The 19,206-nt window shown below is 38.0% G+C and overlaps 5 protein-coding genes across 5 annotated transcripts; 2 read left to right on the forward strand and 3 right to left on the reverse strand.

The window, feature by feature from the left end:
* Nucleotides 1-351: 351 nt before the first annotated feature.
* GCK72_010383 (uncharacterized protein) lies at nt 352-2,432 on the reverse strand (the record flags this gene model as incomplete). The annotated part of the gene is made up of 7 exons (XM_053727831.1): nt 352-540; nt 606-965; nt 1,082-1,138; nt 1,184-1,455; nt 1,716-1,848; nt 1,902-2,216; nt 2,268-2,432. The coding sequence occupies 7 exons, from the start codon at nt 2,430-2,432 to the stop codon at nt 352-354; spliced, it is 1,491 nt and encodes a 496-aa protein (XP_053587408.1).
* A 539-nt stretch (nt 2,433-2,971) lies between these two features.
* On the reverse strand, nt 2,972-7,813 carry GCK72_010384 (uncharacterized protein; the record flags this gene model as incomplete). Its single annotated transcript, XM_003110918.2, has 11 exons — nt 2,972-3,147; nt 3,194-3,603; nt 3,654-4,237; nt 4,284-4,471; nt 4,528-5,358; nt 5,632-5,949; nt 6,000-6,274; nt 6,558-6,664; nt 6,830-7,180; nt 7,639-7,718; nt 7,765-7,813. The coding sequence occupies 11 exons, from the start codon at nt 7,811-7,813 to the stop codon at nt 2,972-2,974; spliced, it is 3,369 nt and encodes a 1,122-aa protein (XP_003110966.2).
* A 1,835-nt stretch (nt 7,814-9,648) lies between these two features.
* GCK72_010385 (uncharacterized protein) lies at nt 9,649-10,674 on the forward strand (the record flags this gene model as incomplete). The annotated part of the gene is made up of 4 exons (XM_053727832.1): nt 9,649-9,756; nt 9,804-10,052; nt 10,104-10,420; nt 10,491-10,674. 4 exons carry the CDS (start codon nt 9,649-9,651, stop codon nt 10,672-10,674), a joined length of 858 nt encoding a protein of 285 aa, XP_053587409.1.
* A 6,615-nt stretch (nt 10,675-17,289) lies between these two features.
* GCK72_010386 (uncharacterized protein) lies at nt 17,290-18,249 on the forward strand (the record flags this gene model as incomplete). The annotated part of the gene is made up of 3 exons (XM_003110735.2): nt 17,290-17,341; nt 17,386-17,980; nt 18,027-18,249. The coding sequence occupies 3 exons, from the start codon at nt 17,290-17,292 to the stop codon at nt 18,247-18,249; spliced, it is 870 nt and encodes a 289-aa protein (XP_003110783.2).
* Nucleotides 18,250-18,552: 303 nt separating this feature from the next.
* On the reverse strand, nt 18,553-19,155 carry GCK72_010387 (uncharacterized protein; the record flags this gene model as incomplete). The annotated part of the gene is made up of 2 exons (XM_053727833.1): nt 18,553-18,973; nt 19,016-19,155. The coding sequence occupies 2 exons, from the start codon at nt 19,153-19,155 to the stop codon at nt 18,553-18,555; spliced, it is 561 nt and encodes a 186-aa protein (XP_053587410.1).
* Nucleotides 19,156-19,206: the final 51 nt, after the last annotated feature.

Raw genomic sequence — 19,206 nt, forward strand, 5'->3', positions numbered from 1 at the left:
ACGATGCTCATGAGCACACGGCAGCTCACGGAGCATAGAATTATGACAGAGCATGTATATAGACGGAGACGTATGTGTGGAGAGGAAGAACGAGAAAAAAAGAAAACAGCACATGGCAACAATCAATTCGAGGATGGACAAAACGGGGCAGTAACATATTCAGAAAAAAAGTTTATAAAATGAGGAAAGTAAATATTGACATGAAAGTATAGTACCAGTTCGAAATTTTCTGTTTCTCTGAATTTTTTTCAGCGGAAATATTTATTTAAATACAGTAAAATACAGCGATATTAATCAATTTTTGAACCGAAATCTGTATACAGTATAACCCGCTAGTAGAATAGAAAAGTGCTAGTTCCAATTGTGAATTCCATTCTGGTTTTCAGATTTCAATGCATTCTTTTTAGCAGCTTCTTCCCAATTTCGTTCCTGAGTCATCAACGGTTCACGATCATCTTCGTCCCGTCGACCTAATGTTAAATCCCAATATCGTTCCGGAGTATCCGGTAGAGGTTGATGCACGTACCTGTGCCGACTGATCTAAAAATATTGCGTTCAGCAGGTTTCGTGTGAGAATAATTTTTTTGAGAATAGAAAATAAAAACCTTGTTGATATAATCCTTTTTCTCTTGCTCTTCCATATTTAATCCATCGTAATATCCTCGACAACACTTGCAAGCAGCTCCATGCATCAGATTCTTTCTCATTTCCTTGTTCCTAATTACTTCACCGTCTTTCAATTCTGCTCGCCTCGTTTGAAGTCCTCCATTTTCTCTTTCTTTTTTGAACCTTTGATCTACGAGTTGTCGCATCATTTGTTCACGCTCTGAAACGTTTCTTCCAAACTTTTTTCTCTGAGCTTCTTCTTCTTGCAGGGTTGGACGTTCCGGGGATTTTCGACGTACATTGATATCTTCCTGATCGTCATTAAGAGTGATTGGGGAGGATGAATAATCAAACTCGGGCTGGAAATCGTAAATTCATATTTGGTGACATTAATAAGATATCTAGAGTTTCAAAGCTCGAAGGATCATGTCGCTCAGAAAATTTATTTTCAAATGCTGATTTATGACGAACTAACCTTCTTGTTATTATTTAAACACTTTTGCCGTTTCGCTTGAACCAGTGGTTGTCGGTCCTGAAAATTAAAACTGAGATTCTATATTGACTATTACTACTTTACTTTATGCAGTGTATCATATTCTGGATCTTTTCGTTTTATTGGGTTTGGTTTGACACACTCTAGGATTGATCTTTGAACCATATTTGACTTTTTACCGTTCCTCTGTGAAGTTCTTTGTGGACTTGGAGTGAAGAGAGGAATTGTTTCAGAAAGCACTGTTTTGTTTGGAGTCGAGTAAATGGTATCTTCTAGAACTGTTTCGCTCGTATACACACTGGGATCGTTAAAAGTGATGGAACATTTCGGAGATTGGAAGGAGGTGGAGTTTGATACTGAAATACAAACATTTATAGAAAACTTCGCAGTGATCTACCGTTTTTCGGAGTTTCGTTTTTCTCAAAAAACTTTATTAGTTTCAGATTTTTCGATTTATTTCTCGCAGGACTTGGTGTTCCGAAAGCCAATGAAAAATCCAGTTGCTCCACTTCTGACTTGTTTTTCTTTATAACTTCCTCCTTTTTCTTAAGTCTCACTGTCTCAAAAACTGATTTTTCCACTTCTAATTGTTCAATCGAATCTCTTTTCTTTTTACTTCCTCTTTTTGGTTCTTGAGTTGTATGCAACCCAAATTCTCTTGCTCCTTTATCAACACGACGTGCTTTGAATAGGAAATCATCCATTCGAACTTGTTTTGGCCGTTGTTTACCAGTTTTGTTGTAGTAGTCCTGAAATTCCTCAATTTCTATTTGAAGCTACTAAAACCAGTGATTCAATTCACTCTAATCTTATCTGGCGATAAAAAATCTTCTTGCAGTGTCTGATCGTCATAATCTTTTTTTGAAGCTGTGTTGAAAATTGGTGCAAAATTAGCTTTTGCTTTTGATTTCTCATTCTTTTTAGTCTTCTGAATTGAGGTTGACGGTAGTTCTAATTCCATTTCTTGCGAAGAATGTGCTGATGAAACGGCAGCTAGAATGGAAGCATCGTCATTATAATCAAAAGAAGTAGAAGGATTAAAGATATCCATGGCTGATTGCATACATTGGTATTCGGGGTCCAAAGCATTTCTAATTGCTCGAGATATTCCATTTGTCTGAATGAGATTTTTTCTAATGAGAAACACGTTTAGGTTTAGCAGGAATACCTCTCCGGAAGATCTTCTTTTCTGCGTTTCTGCGAAAACATCAACAGACTGCTGAACACTCTGATAGTTGGTGTAGCCTGAGTACTGTGGAGAAGAGAAAGGATCAAAACTAGTATTGACTCTGGGATAGTTAGAGTTGGATGAATTTCGGTAGTACCCACTCATTATTGAAACCACTGAAAGAACAAATTAATGAACTTGGCAACTGTGCAGACACCATGAGATACAATCGTCGGATTCGTTTTGACCTTGAAAACAAACTAGATAAACGGTAGTGTTCAGAACAAACATATTCATCATATTAAACATAAAAATACAAGTTGATGAAAGGATATATTCGCAATACATTTAGAGTGAGCTTTAAGAAAGTATAAATAGGTATGATCAGTGTTATGAGAAAATCTAGAAAAAAACCTCGTCGTTGATGGTGAGATGTAAAAATGAAAGACAAGAAAACGTGGGAAAAAAACTGAAGAGATCTGAATAACCAAAGGCATTGGAATTATGTGCAACAGGAAAGGAGTATTGTAGAAACCGGGACGTTTTTTTATTCATCTAATCAGTAACATGATTCGCACTAATATTGTTCGAAATTGCTTCTGAAGTTTACTAATCGGAGACATACTATGAAACAGTCTTTAAGCTCTAATAGTAAGCACAGAAACATTTTTCAGCGGTACTTCTACAGAAAAATAATTTGTTTCTTAACTATTTTTGAAAAATTTGAAAACAACGCATCCGATTTGAATAAGCGCTCCGTCCTCCAGCTTGACTATTCCTGACGTTATCACCTGTCCGTTGTTTTCTAAATTAGAAATCCGCTGGTCCGAACGTTTTCGGCACTGGCATCTGATATTCGACGGAATGAAAGGGATAGATCCTGAAAACAAATTTGCACGTCATTGAACCCGACTTTTGATTTTTACCGTTTGATCTGTTTCGTTCGGCTTCTTCAAAATGTGTTAATCGAGGACGACAGATCACAACATCATTCACGATAACCATTTCAGTAGCCAGAGTGGAAAGATAAAACTCATTTGAATGGTATTCCCGAATGATGTCACAGTGATAATCAGCAAGATCGTTGCAAAATGAATCAGCTAATTTATCGATTCGAATATGGCAATCCTGGGCTGTTCCGATTTTCGTCAAACACCTTTGAATTGCAATTGAAAGATGATAATCGTCTATTTCAACACGAGCTAAAACTCGTTGACTTGGTAAAAAATATCGGGCTTCAAAAGGGATCAATGAGCTCAGTCTCCCTGTTATAACTCGTCTCGTCAATTCCTTTCGTTGTTCTGCTGTCCAACTTTCTAAAGCATCATTTCTTGTGCTGTAACATTACAATTTTAATTAGAGGCGTTTTCAAAAAAAAAGCAATACCTGAAATAGGTATCTTTATCTTCTTCTAAATTCTTCGTAAGCATCAATTTTGCATATTTCTCACGTGCTTCGTCGACCTCCTCTTGTATTCTTTTGGATACAGATGCTATAGACTGTTCAGGAGAGTCCGGAGCATCCGATGAAAATGTCACAGACCGTCTTCTTGATGGTCCTTCTTCGTCAAAACTACTGGCTGCTGATGGTGTACCTCTGCTTCCACGAATACTTCTCGGTCTGCCTCCGCGACCTCGAGATCTACCAGATGAACTGGTCGGATACTTTTTCCGTGGGCGAATAGGCTCTCCCTCTTTTCGATTTTTTGAGCCTTTTGGTCTACCTCTTCTTCTTATGTCATAGTTTTCATAACCATCGGGTGGATTTGGAGAAAGAAACTCCGTGTCTGGAGATTGACTTTCTCTCTCTTCATATTCATATCTATCTTTCACACTTTCTGATGAAATATAGTTATGCAAATCATTCGGTACTGAATCATCTGAGATTTGACGTCTATCGATTGCCGCATAATCATGATCGAATTGCATTGTTTCAATTTGTTCCCGGAGCAGGAAGTTTTGCATGTTTTTCTAAAAAATTTAGCCAGATGAAATTGATTTGCTGAACAGGGCTTACGTTGACATGTGACCAGATGGGTTTATCAACAAGATCATTTAAACTTTTTGCTCTTCGTACATCTGCCTCATACCAATCATCTTCTCCGAGATAACCTGGATATTCATAAATACTTACAGCTTTCTCCTGGTAATCATTATACTTCAAATCCTCAAAATTATCCAATGATAATCTCCCGACAGCTTCAGCTAAAAATGATCCACATATTTTCAAGACTTGAGAAAAAACGAATGAAAAACGTTACCAATATTCTGCTCAAGGGGTCCTGAATCATTTATGTACTGGGCAATATTAGGTCCATCTTCTTTGAATTCAATATTTAGATATGCTTGTTGTGGTGATTGCTGTGGCGATTGTAGTGACGAATGTTGTGATGATGCATACAGTGGTCCTTGTGGCTCATTTGATTCAAGGGCTCCTCCAGTTGACTCCAATTCTGCTGGATCTACAACATAATGAGCCGCTATGACCTCAGAAGAGCCAACACCAAGTATAGGTCCAGAAGAAGTTGTTTCGTTTATTGAAGCTACTATTGCATTGATTCCTCCGTCTACCATTTTATCGTCAACAGGTTCTGCAGGTGATTCTTCTTTTATTTTGACACAACTTTGTTTGGCCCATTTCGCTGTCAACGCCATGATCGGCTCCTTCGACCAAATTGTCATACTTGATGGGAAATATGAATCCCTCTCTTCTGCACTTTCAAAATATATGTCATGAGCGAGAAGAACAAAATGATCGATTTTCGTCGAGTCAGGATGATATTTATAAACTTGCGATAATTCAAGTGCTTCTTTTTGAGAGTTGAGTAGAACTTCTCGAAGAGATTTTTGACACAGAGTATTCTGAGCACTGGGAGGGGGTGTACATCTTCTAAAAAATGCCTCCGTCTGGAAAGAACTGAACTTTCTTTCATCATGATCATTTCCAAATCCTAAGAATTGAATAAGAAGATCAATATCAGCTTTTAATTTTTTCCGATAAATTTTATCCGGCAGTGCACATATAGACTGAATTCCACTACCCCGTATGGTCTCTTTTGGATCTAAATCTCCACGCATCATCTTGATCACTTCTGAAAACGAATTTGCTATTATAAATATAATGGGTTATTCACCTCCGGAAAAAAAACTTTTTTTCCGGAGGTTAATAACCCCATAAACAAGCTTCTTGCCTTTTTCGGAAAAATTGCTATGAAATATGGCACTTCTTCCAGTCATAGAAAGTTGGCGATTCAAAAAGCTTTTTGAAGCTTCCATATCGGTTCCTAGTTGTTTCTGTGTTGTGTATTCTAATCGTTTATCTTCTGAAAGACTGCTATTTGTACTTCAAAAAACCCTCCGCTTACCGTCATATGGCATAATAGTTGATAACAGTTCGTCCTCGGTCAGTTGTTGGCTTCTCTTCTGATCCAATTGATCCAATACTCTATCTTTCCGTTCTACGAGAGTATTATCTGAAATCTTCCGGAGATTCTTCAAGGAAGACGATGAAAATGCGTCTGGAATATCTTCTAATCCATAAGAGGTGTCAAAATATCGACTCTCCGCTTTCTTCTTTCCTCGTCCTCCTTTTCGCCAATTATTTTTCTTGTGAATAAGAACCGGAGATACACAAGAAGCTACTTCTTCTCTTACAGGAGCATAATAGATTACATCGAGATTATCTAAAAACAAATTTCATTTAAAATCATCATCTATCTAATCGTCACCATACCATTGCAACCGATCCGGCGTTCAATTGTTGCATTGCAAAACTTTTCGAACAATTCGAATGAAACTTCAGGCTCGCCGTACTTTTCTATTAACACATTTCGTTCATTTCGAGTTAATTCTTCACCGAGTACAAGGTTATCAATACGTACAGCTGTATGTCTCGGACACATCCAATAATTTCTCTTCGGCATGGTTATCATAGGTGGATATACACACTTTTGATGCCAAGGTTGTTCACAGAAATCGCATAACAACATGGGTGACCAGTCATCTTGTCTGAAAATATTGCACAAACTTATTATTCTATTGTATTTCACTTAAGAATCATTATTTTCTGGGTCTTGAGTTTTGAGGAGCGTTCCTAGGAACGACTCAAATCTTTTCGAACTATATACGAATAAAATGATAATAAGTGGTCTATAAAAGTAATGAACGTCCGGAAAACGTTTTTCCCTAGATTCATTTACCCGAAAATAGATGTTTTCCGTTTTAAGCCGTTTTCCAATAAATGAATCGAGGAAAAACTTTTCCCAGGTGTGAATTGTCCGATAAAGCTTACAATTCACATTGGACACACGTTTCTCCCGCTTTATAGCTTCGCTTGACTTCCATTGAATCATCTGGATACTTTTTTACCGCATCAGTATACCGAGAGGGAAATGAATACTGTAAAAAAACAAACGATCGAATTGTGATAATTTTTTTCAGAAGTAATACACAAATCTATGTATTGCACTTTAGGCCACCGAGGATCGCACACAAAGCGAAAAATATATTTGAAGGCAAAACGAAGCAGAATAAATATTTTCCACTTTTTTAACTGAAACTTACATTTAAAGAATTGATCAGCGTTAGTGCATTTTTAAGATGGCAATCTGGGAATGTATTGTCGATTGAATCCATTTCTGTTAATGGTCCTTGAACCGGTTTTGTTGGTTCCTTTTTCAATCGTTTGTATTGCCAGCGAATCGCTTCCCAATTTCTATAAAACTCATATCCTACTCGATGTTGAGGGGTTGTAGAAGTACATGTCTCAGGTGCAAATAGTTGAACATCCTTTGGCAGACTAGTGCAACGATGACAGTGAAAAGCTCCATCTGGAACTTCAGATGCTTCTATTCCAATACATGAGAGATGAAAAGAAGCAGGACACGTTTCGCAGCATAATATGTCTCCTCCAATCTGTAAAGATTGAAAATTTAGATGAACTTGCGTTGCGTTTTTAAGCTAGGAATACTCAGTACCACTCAAAAAAAATTTTTTGGGGACTTCGAATCAGTGAGCTGAAAGAGGAACAAAGTTTACATAAGCTGTGTGATTCTTGTGTGGGACCACTTTTCACCATTCTCTTAGGCTTAGGTTTCTTAAAAATTCGGAAAAAAGTTGACAAAAACGACAAAAATTGACAAATTAATTGTTTTTGCCAATTTTTTTTCCCGAATTTCTAAGAAACCTAAGCATAAGAAAAAGGTTCGGTGACAAGAAATTGTCTCTCCCACGCCTTCAGCCACACACCTTCAGCCAAAAAATTATCTAAAATTTCGAAAATTTGAGTGCCCTTTTTGTTTTGAAAAAAAAGAAGTTTTTAGCTTTAAAAAAATTAATGTACGCAGTGAAATTTATAAAAAGAAAACACTTACAGAGCACAGACCACACAATTGCGCTTCAATCCATTTCCATTCTTCCTCTATCTGTTTCTTTTTCTTTCCAGACAAAGACACTGAAATTTTGTTTATGATAAGCACGTAACTGTTTCAATGAATCACCTCGTGGAGACCTCTCTTCGTCTACTGTCTGTTCTGGATATCCACACATCCTTCGTATTTCCTGAAAAGTTATTTTTTCCAGAGTATGATGTGTGTCAAACTATATTACTAATAGAAGTCCATCTGTTGAGTCGTATTTTAGCTTTTTCTTTGCCTCTTTTTCCTTCCTCTGCATTTTGCCTGAACATCAAAAGTATGAGAAGCTTTTTAAGGCTCCTAAAAATGAAAATCAACTGCTACGACGCAACAAAAAAGAAAATAATAACTTGGCTTCGATTTTTAAGAAATTTCAAGCCCGTGGAGATGAAACAGGACCTCTGAATTAAGAACTAATGAAAACTTTAAGTAGTTTAATTCGAATAAAATCTTCAGCAGCGCTATGGTTGCCCAGACGACCACTCTCTTCATTTTGAACACTATTTCCTACAATTGTCAACAGAGCGTATATTCAACTCATTCATTTCATGTCCCGCGCGCGCGGGATCCCCGGCAAAAAAGCGACGCATTCATTTGACGAAAGATCTTGTGGGGCTTTTCCCTCGATTACTTTTAGTAATTTAATGGAAAAAACGGTTTTTACGGTAAATAAATCCAGAGAAAAATACGCTTTTTCCGGGGACGAATTTGATTTGGAAGTTCAAGCCATGAACTGCAACTGGGAAGTATTAAACAAACTGCGAAATTTTTAAATCATTTGAAAGCCATTTGCATATCGCCTTTTTTATGGGGCTGTTCACGCCCGGAAAAAAAAGTTTTATCTCAAAGAATAATTTATCGAAAAAAACAGCTACTCATCAACACATAAAGATAAGATATATGTGGAATGGATAAAAATATAAATAAAAAGATTCAGAACAAAAAGAGATAAGATATTTATCTCAGACAGTCCAAGCAAATTCACATGCAGTGAGAGAATTATTTACAGGTTTTGTAGACACGTCACTCGTTTCGAATCCGACACTCGCGCCATTGTTGTAGAGCAGGACAGATTGAACCAAAGTACAATTGGAAATTGTTTATATTTACTTGTCAAATCCTTTTCTTGTTCTCACCGTCCGTAATAACTGTTTATGAGTGTGATCTTCACATTCGGCACCATAAACCTTTGATGTGATTTACTGCTCTTATGTTAATAAAGTGCAATGTCTTCTGATTGGCATTTTTCAGATAAGATATTTGTGTTCGTAGACGACATTAGCAAAACAATGGGTTGTAAATTTTATATATTTCAATCGAGCGAAATGAATTTTGTATTTTGAAAATCTTATTTTACGTCGGTTCCTATTTTGAAAAGTTCATTTTGAGTTTCTAGATCACAGCTTCAACAGACGGGAAAACCGACGATATTATTTTTCAGATTCAATTAATTGTTGAGAAGCTAAAGTCTTCGATCCAAAATGTATTTCTCTTCAATTTCTATGCAAATAAAAACACGTACTAAAACACAATGGAGCAATTATTTCTTCATATCGAATTTGACGATTGTGTCATAAAACCATATTTTCGTATAACTTGTATTGTTTCTGTTATTCAAACCCCTTGCTCAATTATGTCGTAAAACCCATGTCCTAATTCGCTCATCTGTTGGGTGCTAATCCTACTGTAGATATGACAAGATAGAGATCTAAACACAGTATGCACACGCCCCGCCCATCCTCTCGCGTCCTCTAATATTCTCGTTCCGCCCTAATTGGGTGACATACCTCAGTCTGTCGCTCTCTTTCAGTTCTCAGTCATCTTTCTTGGATATCTCGTATTTACCCTTTTGTTCACTGCTTTATTATTTTCTTTTACAGAATAAACGCAATGTTTTGCTCCACAACCATCACTTCTTCATTTACGTTGATATCTTTGATTCTTAACTTAAACTATGTTCATGCCGACATGTGGATACATGTAAACGTTGTTTCAATTGAAAGAAAGGCATGTCCAATCGATGAAACATCGTGGGGAACTGAAACAAGTGGATGTGCGTCGATGAGTTATATGACAGTGAGTTTATAGAAAAATATAGCCCTTTTCATTTGTTATTGTTTTAGCTCGACGAACGCATTCTTCCTCATCACGAACGTCGATCATCTAGTTTTGAATATGTGAACGGTATTGCTCGACCTACTGTAACTCATTGGCCAAAAGGAAGACTTGCTGATTGGATGGTTTCTATTCAATTTATTTCGGTTGATCCTGTATATGGCCTGGCTAGAACATGTGATCGATCTGGATATGTTCGAGTTTTTCAAAACGAAACATTGAATTGGGAACGAGAATTCTCGGAAAAGACGTTAGAGGTTAGTGTTAATTTGTGGCACCACTTTAGAGAAGCAATACAATTTTTACAGATTCAAGGGCAATGTTTCATCGCATCTGTCAAAGTTCAGGCGTCAAATGAAGTATGTCCGTGGTGTGTTGATGATTCGAAGACAACAACCAAAACAACTACAACTGAAATTCCATCAACCGATTCTCCTGCCGCCTTCCTCTCATTCGATTCTTCCAACACATCAGTCCTCATTGTAATGAGTATTCTTGCTAGTTTTTCATTCTTGGCACTCACTGCTACTACAATACTTCTCATCGTTTACATCATGGATAGAAAGAAACCAGAATACTTTGATATGCCACCACCACAAGCGAATAGCACTGTGCTTGCTAGAAAGTAAGTTCTTCTTACCCAACTTGTTCATTTTTTCTAAAATTGTGAAACGAACAACTCAAAATTTTTATAGTGACCAAATAGGTTTATTCACCACAAAATCATCCGAACGATGGACAGAATATGGTTCAGAAGCATGGGCATCGTTCCAACCACTCAATGTTGAAGCAGCATTTATTTCGCCAAGAGACACTTGCGTTTATAGAGTAACTCAAGAAGAAGACGACTCAAGTGATTCTGGAAATGCCTCCCTGTAATAATTTTGATAATTCTTCTATTTTGAGAGAGTTTTAAAGTTTAATTTTTATTAGTGTCATAATCCTCCCAGATCTATAATATATGCCAAGCTAGTTCGTGTACTATAATACTGTTCAGTTGTTGTATTTCTTATTTTTTATTTTGATAATTTCAATAAATTACATGGAACTTTTGATACTATATGATAGACCTCAGTGATGCGGGATCAGCCCAATTCATTCTAGAATTTAGAAAAGGTTAGATGCGTGGAGAAGTAAAACAATAAATTAGGAGATTTAACATAGAGGGTAGTTTATGAGCAAGCAAGAATGCGCCCGAGTTGATCCATGGAAATAGTACAAGTACCATCCGAAACGACCATTCCAGAACGAGACGTGTGAATTCTCTTGTCTCCTCGTTTCACATAACACTTATCTTTATCCTGAAAACGATGAAAAACAGTTAGAAACGTAGATTTCTATGTTACCTGGATAGCCATATCAATATGGGTACTTCTCAGTTGAGCTGTGAGATTTATTGGATTCACAGACAATTTGATTGGCTTTGCTTCAATCGTGACATCGCCCGTTTGAGAATTACTCTTCAAAAGCATTCCATTGATGTGAACGACAAGAGTTCCGTCTGCATATTTTTCGTACTGTGCCTTCTGCATCACCGTCTTACATTTCTCCATATTCTGAAATACCATAACCATTGTCTTTTTATTAGCGTCCCTCACATCAACTCCGATATCAGATTCTCCGTACATCTGTTGAATAGTGTAATCCATGTTCTGAATCGGAAACTCTGGTTTCTCGAGAGCAATCGCCGATGGTCCCGATTCATTTGCTCCACTGAGAAGATATGCTTCTGATAAAGAATCCATACTAAACAGAATTCCTTCGGGACCCAAAACAGCTACTCGATCGTTTGAATTCACAAACTTGCAATGCACGTGTTCTTTTCCGTGAACAATTTTGGCGTACTTGTGAAGAATACTGGATACAGATCCATTGGAGTTCACGTATGCCATGAAGTCTGTATTACACACAACACGAAAGCTACGATCCAAACAGAGTTCCACGATAACCCCAGCAGCCATAGAGATCATCAAAGTTCCTTCTTGAGAGCAAAGAAGCAACGGGTACTTCACGACTCCTTCATCATTCCGGATTCCACGAATTGGAACGGAGTTCATGGCAAACGGTAGCGGACTGACCAACTGGAATGGTCGCATGGCATTGTGGTTGTTGACTGGCGTCCCACCTACTAAGCAAGTAAAACGTAAGTGAAATGAAACAGCAACGTAAAATTTAAAGCATTTTTTCAGACGTGGACTTGAGAAAAAACCGCATTTGGAGCAAAAACTTGAGAAAAATATTACGCATTGATTTCAAGAAAAATATAAAATCTGACCTGGTGAGCGATTGTTATCTCTTTTAGGCGTACAATACTTGGACTTTCCGGATTTCAGGTTCTGGTGATTTTTCTTGTTATTGCTACCGTTGTTGTTATTGTTGTTGGTGTTCGGCTTTGCCCCAGAGAACGGAATATGGGCTGGTGGAGAATAGTCATTGAAGACAGGATCGTTAACTGTTGGGAGGCCGCTGGAATATTACAATTAAATGTGTTGGCACTAAACTAGCACCGGGTCTACAGATATAATAGATTTTGAGAGAAGTCTTTCAAATTAGTTAATTATGGTTTAAACAACGAAAGAATTTCTGCTGTGACGTTGTTTTTCAGTATCCTCTAAATGATAAATTAAAAAATTAAACTAAATCAGCTGAATTTTTGAACATCGACTAATCTTCTGTTCTATAAGGCCGACCGGAAATGCGAAAATTTTCCAAGGCTGGAAACTTGAAAAGGGTTAAAAATTAAACATACGGTGGCAATTCAACGGACATCACTGCAAACGGTGCAGGTTTTGAGAAGGTGTTTGATTTGTTGGAATATGAAGTGGGTGCTTCAGGAGTTCCACGTTTCTGGACATTAGTCGGGTTGTCGCTGAGGACAAACCAATTTATTTACTAATCATATTATAGAAAAAAAAAACTTACCCCTTCTGGTTTCGCAAAGACATTCCGGTGCACACTGCGAAGTAGTACTAATCTTCATCCTTCTTTTTGAAAAACGGCGACCACGTGGTGTTCGTGGTCATTCGACCTTTCGTTGATTTGGATTCACGTCGAAAGGGATGAGTTGGAAACGATAATTAAATGAATCATAATTAATACTTTGTGTTTTTATGGCTTGAAATATGACATAAGTTGAGATGGAGAATGAGAACATGAAAAGAGAATTTGAAGAAAATGCAAATAAATACTAAGAAAAAAATATTATGCACATGAAATACTACAATTACAGTTCAATCTTTCAAAGCATCCAGTATTCGAAGTCTTGCCTTTTTGCTTACATGAGCAGCCGCTCCCAGAAGGGATGATAGTTGTTTCGAAGAATATTCCTAAAACTGGTATTGAAAACTGACCACGTAGAAACAAACTCACTGAATGGGTTTTAATCCATTGCTCTAATCCATTTTCCGGCAAATAGTAAGCTTTGATATAACTGTCGACAAAATTAGCATGTGGAATGGGCTTGATTCCACACAGTGGCTCTAACTTCAGAAGAATATTTTGGAAATCAAGTTGCATAAGTGCTCTTCCTTCCGTTGAGCATTTTCCACCATCACCGTACCCTTGCACAAGCGCTTTGAAGGAATAGTAGATGGCACGATTCCAGAAAAAGTTCTCCATTGATTCCGACAAACTCACTGAGCCATTTTCTTTGATTGAATTCAGTCTAATTGAAAATAGTTCGTAGTCCTGTATAAGGAGCTCTACATATAAATTATGATCACTCTTCAGTTCTCCAATGTCCCATTTCACAGAAGAAACGTTTTCAACGAGACTTTTCAAACGGAGAGACCTAGAAGCGGACGCATCAACAATAAGGACTTTAGCATCGCTTTGACAGGGAAGAACTTGTGAATAAAAAATGTCAAGTGACACGGAGAGCGAGTCTCGGACATCTTCCAAAAGCAAGGATTCAATAACCGGACGGATGAGATCAAGTTGGCGAGCTACGAACTCTCTGTAACGCTTTTGAAGAGGTAGTATCGGGTCTAATGATGCAACTCACATGGAATTAACAGCAATAATCCGTTCACAGGCACCATAAAGGTTATCGATAAACGCAATTTGAACAGCTGGCGATAAAGTTGGGTAGATCTTTCCGTCGTCGTCTTTTTGGAAAACTTTACGAAATGGTGAACTACCCTCACAGTTTTTTGAGAATTTCTTCGAAATTCCATCCAAACAAGAAACAAGTCTTGGAATTCTTCCTATGAATTCAGCACCTTCTGATCCGAATATGTGACAAATCTGAAAACTCATATGTTTACTATTTACATGATTGGGGGTAGAACTAACTGATGCGAAGAAGAATTCGTATAGATCAATAATAGCAGGTGCAGATTTGGCACAAAGCGTTGGAAGTAGTGCTGTCATTCTCAGATATCTTCCGAAAAATCTCAGTAAGTTCAAAGCAGTATTGCAGAGATTGGGAGTTGGTGCACCAACTGGTTCATCTAATGGATCTTCAGAAAAGCTTTCCTGCGATTTGAAGTTTTCGGGTGCAGAAGATGTAGAATAACTTCTCTCATCAGATGATTTCTGACTGTAAGAGGATTGAATTCGTGATCTTATCGCAGCTTGACAGAAAGGATTCTGCCAATCATTTTTAATCAATTCGACTGAAGTTTCCAGATTGTTCTCAGCAGCTTCTTCTGTTTTATTCATATTGTTGAATTCCTGTCTTGATTCTTTCAAGAACTCAAAATCTTGTAAGTCGAAAATTGTGAATTGAAACGGAACAGGACAGAGTGTAAAAGATTCGTTTTCGATGAACATGTAGAGCTCTTCCATTCTTTCCATGTGATATCTTTCGAAGTAAATTTCGGTTCTCTTCTCGATTGATTCGCCGAGTTTCTGCTGATAACATGCAAAATATGTTTTTCCAATATTATTGAAACGATTGATTGAGTCAACGATATCCAATATATGTTCGAATTTCAAACTCACGAAATCCCTAGATTCAACAAGAACCAGTAGACGTTTAGTTGCAGAGAGGAACACATCTGCTCTTGAAGAGAGAAGGCTCTTATATATTTTTTGAGATGTTTCCGATGCCGATTCTGAGCTATGAAACTGTAGAATTTTATGGTACGCGTGAAAGCTTCTACACAATACAAATCCCATCTCTCGAAAAGTTATTGAAGCTTGTTCCGAATCTAGCTTCAAACAAAGACTCGTGTACGTGGCATCTTCCTGTCGGTCAGATTCCCTCATTTTGTCTAATATTACAGCTGTTGTGGTTGTTTCGATAGCTTCAGTGAATGCAGCTAATAATTTTTGTGCCACGATATCAGATTTTTCAAGCATTTCATATGCTGTAAAAAAACAACGATACTTCTCAGAGTCGAAAACCACCGCGATTGTGGATAATTGAGCTGCGAGTTCGGTCTCCAAAAGACAACTCATTTCTCTCAGTTTTGAAGAAACGTCACTGAAAAAAACCAATATTAAATAAAATTAAAAAGAAAACTATACGAACCTGACGCAAGTGAACTCAGAATATTCAGCTGCTCTGATTTGGGTTTCAATGAGCATCTGAATAGCTAAAGGAAAATTCCCTTCATTAATTGTCTCTCTAATATGATTTTCAGCTTCATAAAAGGACTTTATAGTCGTCAGTGTTGCTTTCAGAGTGTTCAACACATTCTTCTTCTTTTCGTTTGCAATCAATCCTAAACATGTTCGAGTTTGTTCAGTTGCGAGTGAGAGTGCCTTTCTAATACTCAAAATCTCTTCGATAACGTCGCCAACATCGTCTCGAATTTTTTCCATTTCTCCAACTTGTGCTGTATAAGACGAAGACTTTTGCATGATGAGGGTAGAAATTTGTTTTGAAACGACTGTATGCTGAGACTTCAGTCGAAACCTCTCTCGTTGAATATCTTCGTAACACATCTCGATATCACACAGCTTCTGGAAAACAGCGAATTCAAATTTAGCTCAACATGATCACGAACCTTCAGTTCATAGTCGATCGCGTCGAATTCATTGTTATCTATAAAATAAGCAGCATCAATTGAATTGATAATTTCTTCTTCTTCTGATACTTTCGCTTTAATTAGTCTTTTCGGTGATGAATTTTGTGAACTTGAATTGAGAGGAGCTATCGGTTCATCTGTTTCGTCGGAAGTAGATGGAGCATCATACGAGCTACCAACTCTATCACTCATATTGTCTAACATCACCTGAAAATGAAAAGGTTGTAAAAGGAGTGAGAAGGTCTCTCACTTTCACATCGTTATCTGATGAAAATTGTTCTCCTATTTGGTTGACTCTCTTCGCTATTTGCTCCTTGAATCGTTCCATTTCTATTCGGTTTCAGCTATGAACTGAAATATGAAGCGATTGATTTACAGTACTTCAAAGGAGCATCGAGTTGTCAGAACAAAATATCTGGAAGCGAAATCATGTGTAACCATATCGCTCATCTTTTTAATATTTTCCCATGTATCCATACTCTTTTCGAAGAGTTGCTTTATGCTTTATTTTTACGTTCATCAAATTACCTGCAGTAATAATGAAAAAAACATTGGATACATGATATCGAGTAAATCCTCGAAAAGTGTGCCAGGGTTGCGTTTTCTTGCAATGTGCGCACGCCCTCGCGGCATTGAGAGCACAGCGACATTTTTCAAATAATCATTTTTATTGGTTTTCGACGGTAATTTCATAACTCTCGTACTTATCTAATCGCTCTCTCTCTTTCTCTCTATTTGTATTGTTTTGATGATGAAACTTCGAACTAAACAGTTACTCTGGAATGAAAAAAAAAAACACTGATCTTGAATCCGGCCTAAAAATTATTTTCCGGTCAAAATACTTATTTCACAACTTCTAAATAGAAAAAAAATATCAGCTGCTTCTGAGCAATATGGGAGATAGAAGTATTCGAACTCTTAAACGTACATCTAGCGGAACCGTTATTTTTTATTTTCCACTGTGATGATTGTTTCCATATAAGACGAGTTTTTCAATTAGAATAAAAGCCGTAGTTTATCACTTTGTTACAAGAGTTATACTTGAAATCATTCGATACTATTGTATTCTCTATTCTTCTGCCATTGTTTTCTCTATTTAATGTGACGATTTTTCCGAGCTAATTAGCCTACTCATCCGGCAACCAGCTGTTGTGCACTCATATTGATCGATACATCTCTCTTCATAACCATTCCTCCCCTTTTCCATACGCACTAGTTGTATGGACCGTGCGAAATGGTCGCTGGCTGTAATCGGATAGTGAAACAATGTCCAGAGAAAATTCTCGTCCTATGTCAATCAATTTTGTCATATTATCGATCATTTTTGTTGTTCTTCTTCTTTATCAGTTCATATATGCACTCTTTGACACATCGTGGCATTTTGTTTTGCATATTCTGTGTCGTGTTCCTACTTACTCTTAGTATTATTTTTACAGAGTGTAGCTGTGTACAATCGGCTTAGAGGATTTTCCTCACCCCCTTGACACCATCAAATCTAAGGCCAACGCCAAGAAACATCATGTCGACTGAACAAGCTAACGGAAAAACTGTTGAGGAGAAGAAAGACAAAGGTACTAAAACTGATAGGTTTGTATTTATAGTTCCTTTTTTCCAGTTGCCGAGGTGTCCGAGAAATTGGACAACCTCGCCGTCGACAACACCAACGAGGCGAACGAGAATGGACCAGCCCGTCGCGGTGGACGCGGATTCCGTGGTCGTGGTCGCGGCCGCGGTCGTGGAGGACGCACCGCCACTACAAGATTCCAACCAAGACCACCATATGATGAGCAGGTTAAACAAATTGAAGAGGATTTGAAGTCAAAGAAGGTTCTCGAGAAGGGAGTTAACGGAATCGTCAAGTGGTTCTCAGTTCGTGGACGTTACGGATTCGTTGCCCGCGCCAGTGATGAAAAAGAAGACTTCTTTGTTCATCAGACAGCTATTGCAAAATCGAGCACTATCAAGTATTATCTCCGTACTCTTGATGACGAAGAGCCTGTTGTCTTCGACATCGTTGAAGGACGTAAGGGCCCGGAAGCTGCAAATGTGACCGGACCAGACGGGGAGAACGTTCGTGGATCGAGATACGCTCGTTCCTTGCTCACTCGCTTTGGAGGTCAACGCCGTGGCGGTGCGAGAGCTTCTGGAGGACGCAAACCACGTGAAGCTTCTGGTGACGACAAGGAAAAGCCAGATGCTCCGGAGGAGAGGTTTTTAAATCACTTTTATTTTCCTTATTCAATAGTAATTTTGCAGTGGAGACGGAGAGACTCGTGGAAAACGTCGTCCACGTCGTGCCCGCGGAAAGCTCCAACCAGACGCGGAGATCGGTGAGAAGTCACAAGAGAAAGGAAACGGCGACGGTGCTCCAGTTGTTGAAGGAGAAAAGAAAGTTCGTCGTCGTCGTAACATCAAGGGAAAGAAAGAGGCAGGAGAGGCAACAGAGCAGAATCAAGAAGCTGCCCCAACTAAGGCCTAGGCCGAATTGTTGACCTACCATCAACTTTTGTTATCTAATTAAACTTTTTTGATTTTGTCCTTTCGACGAATTTTTTTTGCGTTGTCCTTCAGACAGCCATGTCTGTCTCTGATATTGTTCTGCATGTAGGTCTTCAAGATTTATTTGAGAGCATGTTTTTTATTAAGTAAAACTTCCACTTGAAAAATGTACAATGTATTCAACAACCCGTGATCACAATGGGGAAATAGTGCACCAAAAAAATAATTATTAACGAGTAAACGAAATTATGAATGGTGACAAATATATTTATAAATTATACAATTAGGACAACTCGAACCCGGTTCCTGCGTGAATCGCATAACGAAGCTTTTCGAGTAAAAGGGACTTTTTGTTGTAATTCGGCAATTTTAGTAAATTAAAACAAGTGGAAGCAGTGGGTAGTCGAGATGCAGCAGTTCCCTTCCGCAATGCAAGAAACCCGCGCACAACGCTGCCGAGTGTATCTCCTTGATCCTGATCATCGGAGACTTCAACGCATCGAATCGAAAAAGGTGGCTCAAGATAAGAAAAACCAAGAACGGGCGGCCTAGAGCAAGATGTGACAAACTTCAAAAAAAGTTTTCTTTCTTCGGAGGTGAATTTGTTTTCGAGAATGTCCCAAAGCCATTTGATTAATCTATGATTTCCGTGGAATCCACCGAAATACTGCACATTTCGCTTTAGATCAGACAGATCAATGTCACTGTAAACTTATGTTGCATATTTACAAATTAATGTAACTTACGAGTTCACTCCACTGATCAAACATTGCAAGTCGTTTGGAGCAAAAAGAGAGAGCCATGAAGGTTGAAGAATTGACTGCATACCGCTGACAAAAGCTTTGCACTGTTCTTGAGTTCGTCGGAACACACGATGGTGAGCCATTCGATGAACGTAATCGATTCTGTATACTGTAAACAGGTCTGAACTGTTTAC

The sequence above is a fragment of the Caenorhabditis remanei genome, chromosome III (assembly GCF_010183535.1).
Source record: "Caenorhabditis remanei strain PX506 chromosome III, whole genome shotgun sequence".
Lineage (NCBI taxonomy): Eukaryota > Metazoa > Nematoda > Chromadorea > Rhabditida > Rhabditidae > Caenorhabditis > Caenorhabditis remanei.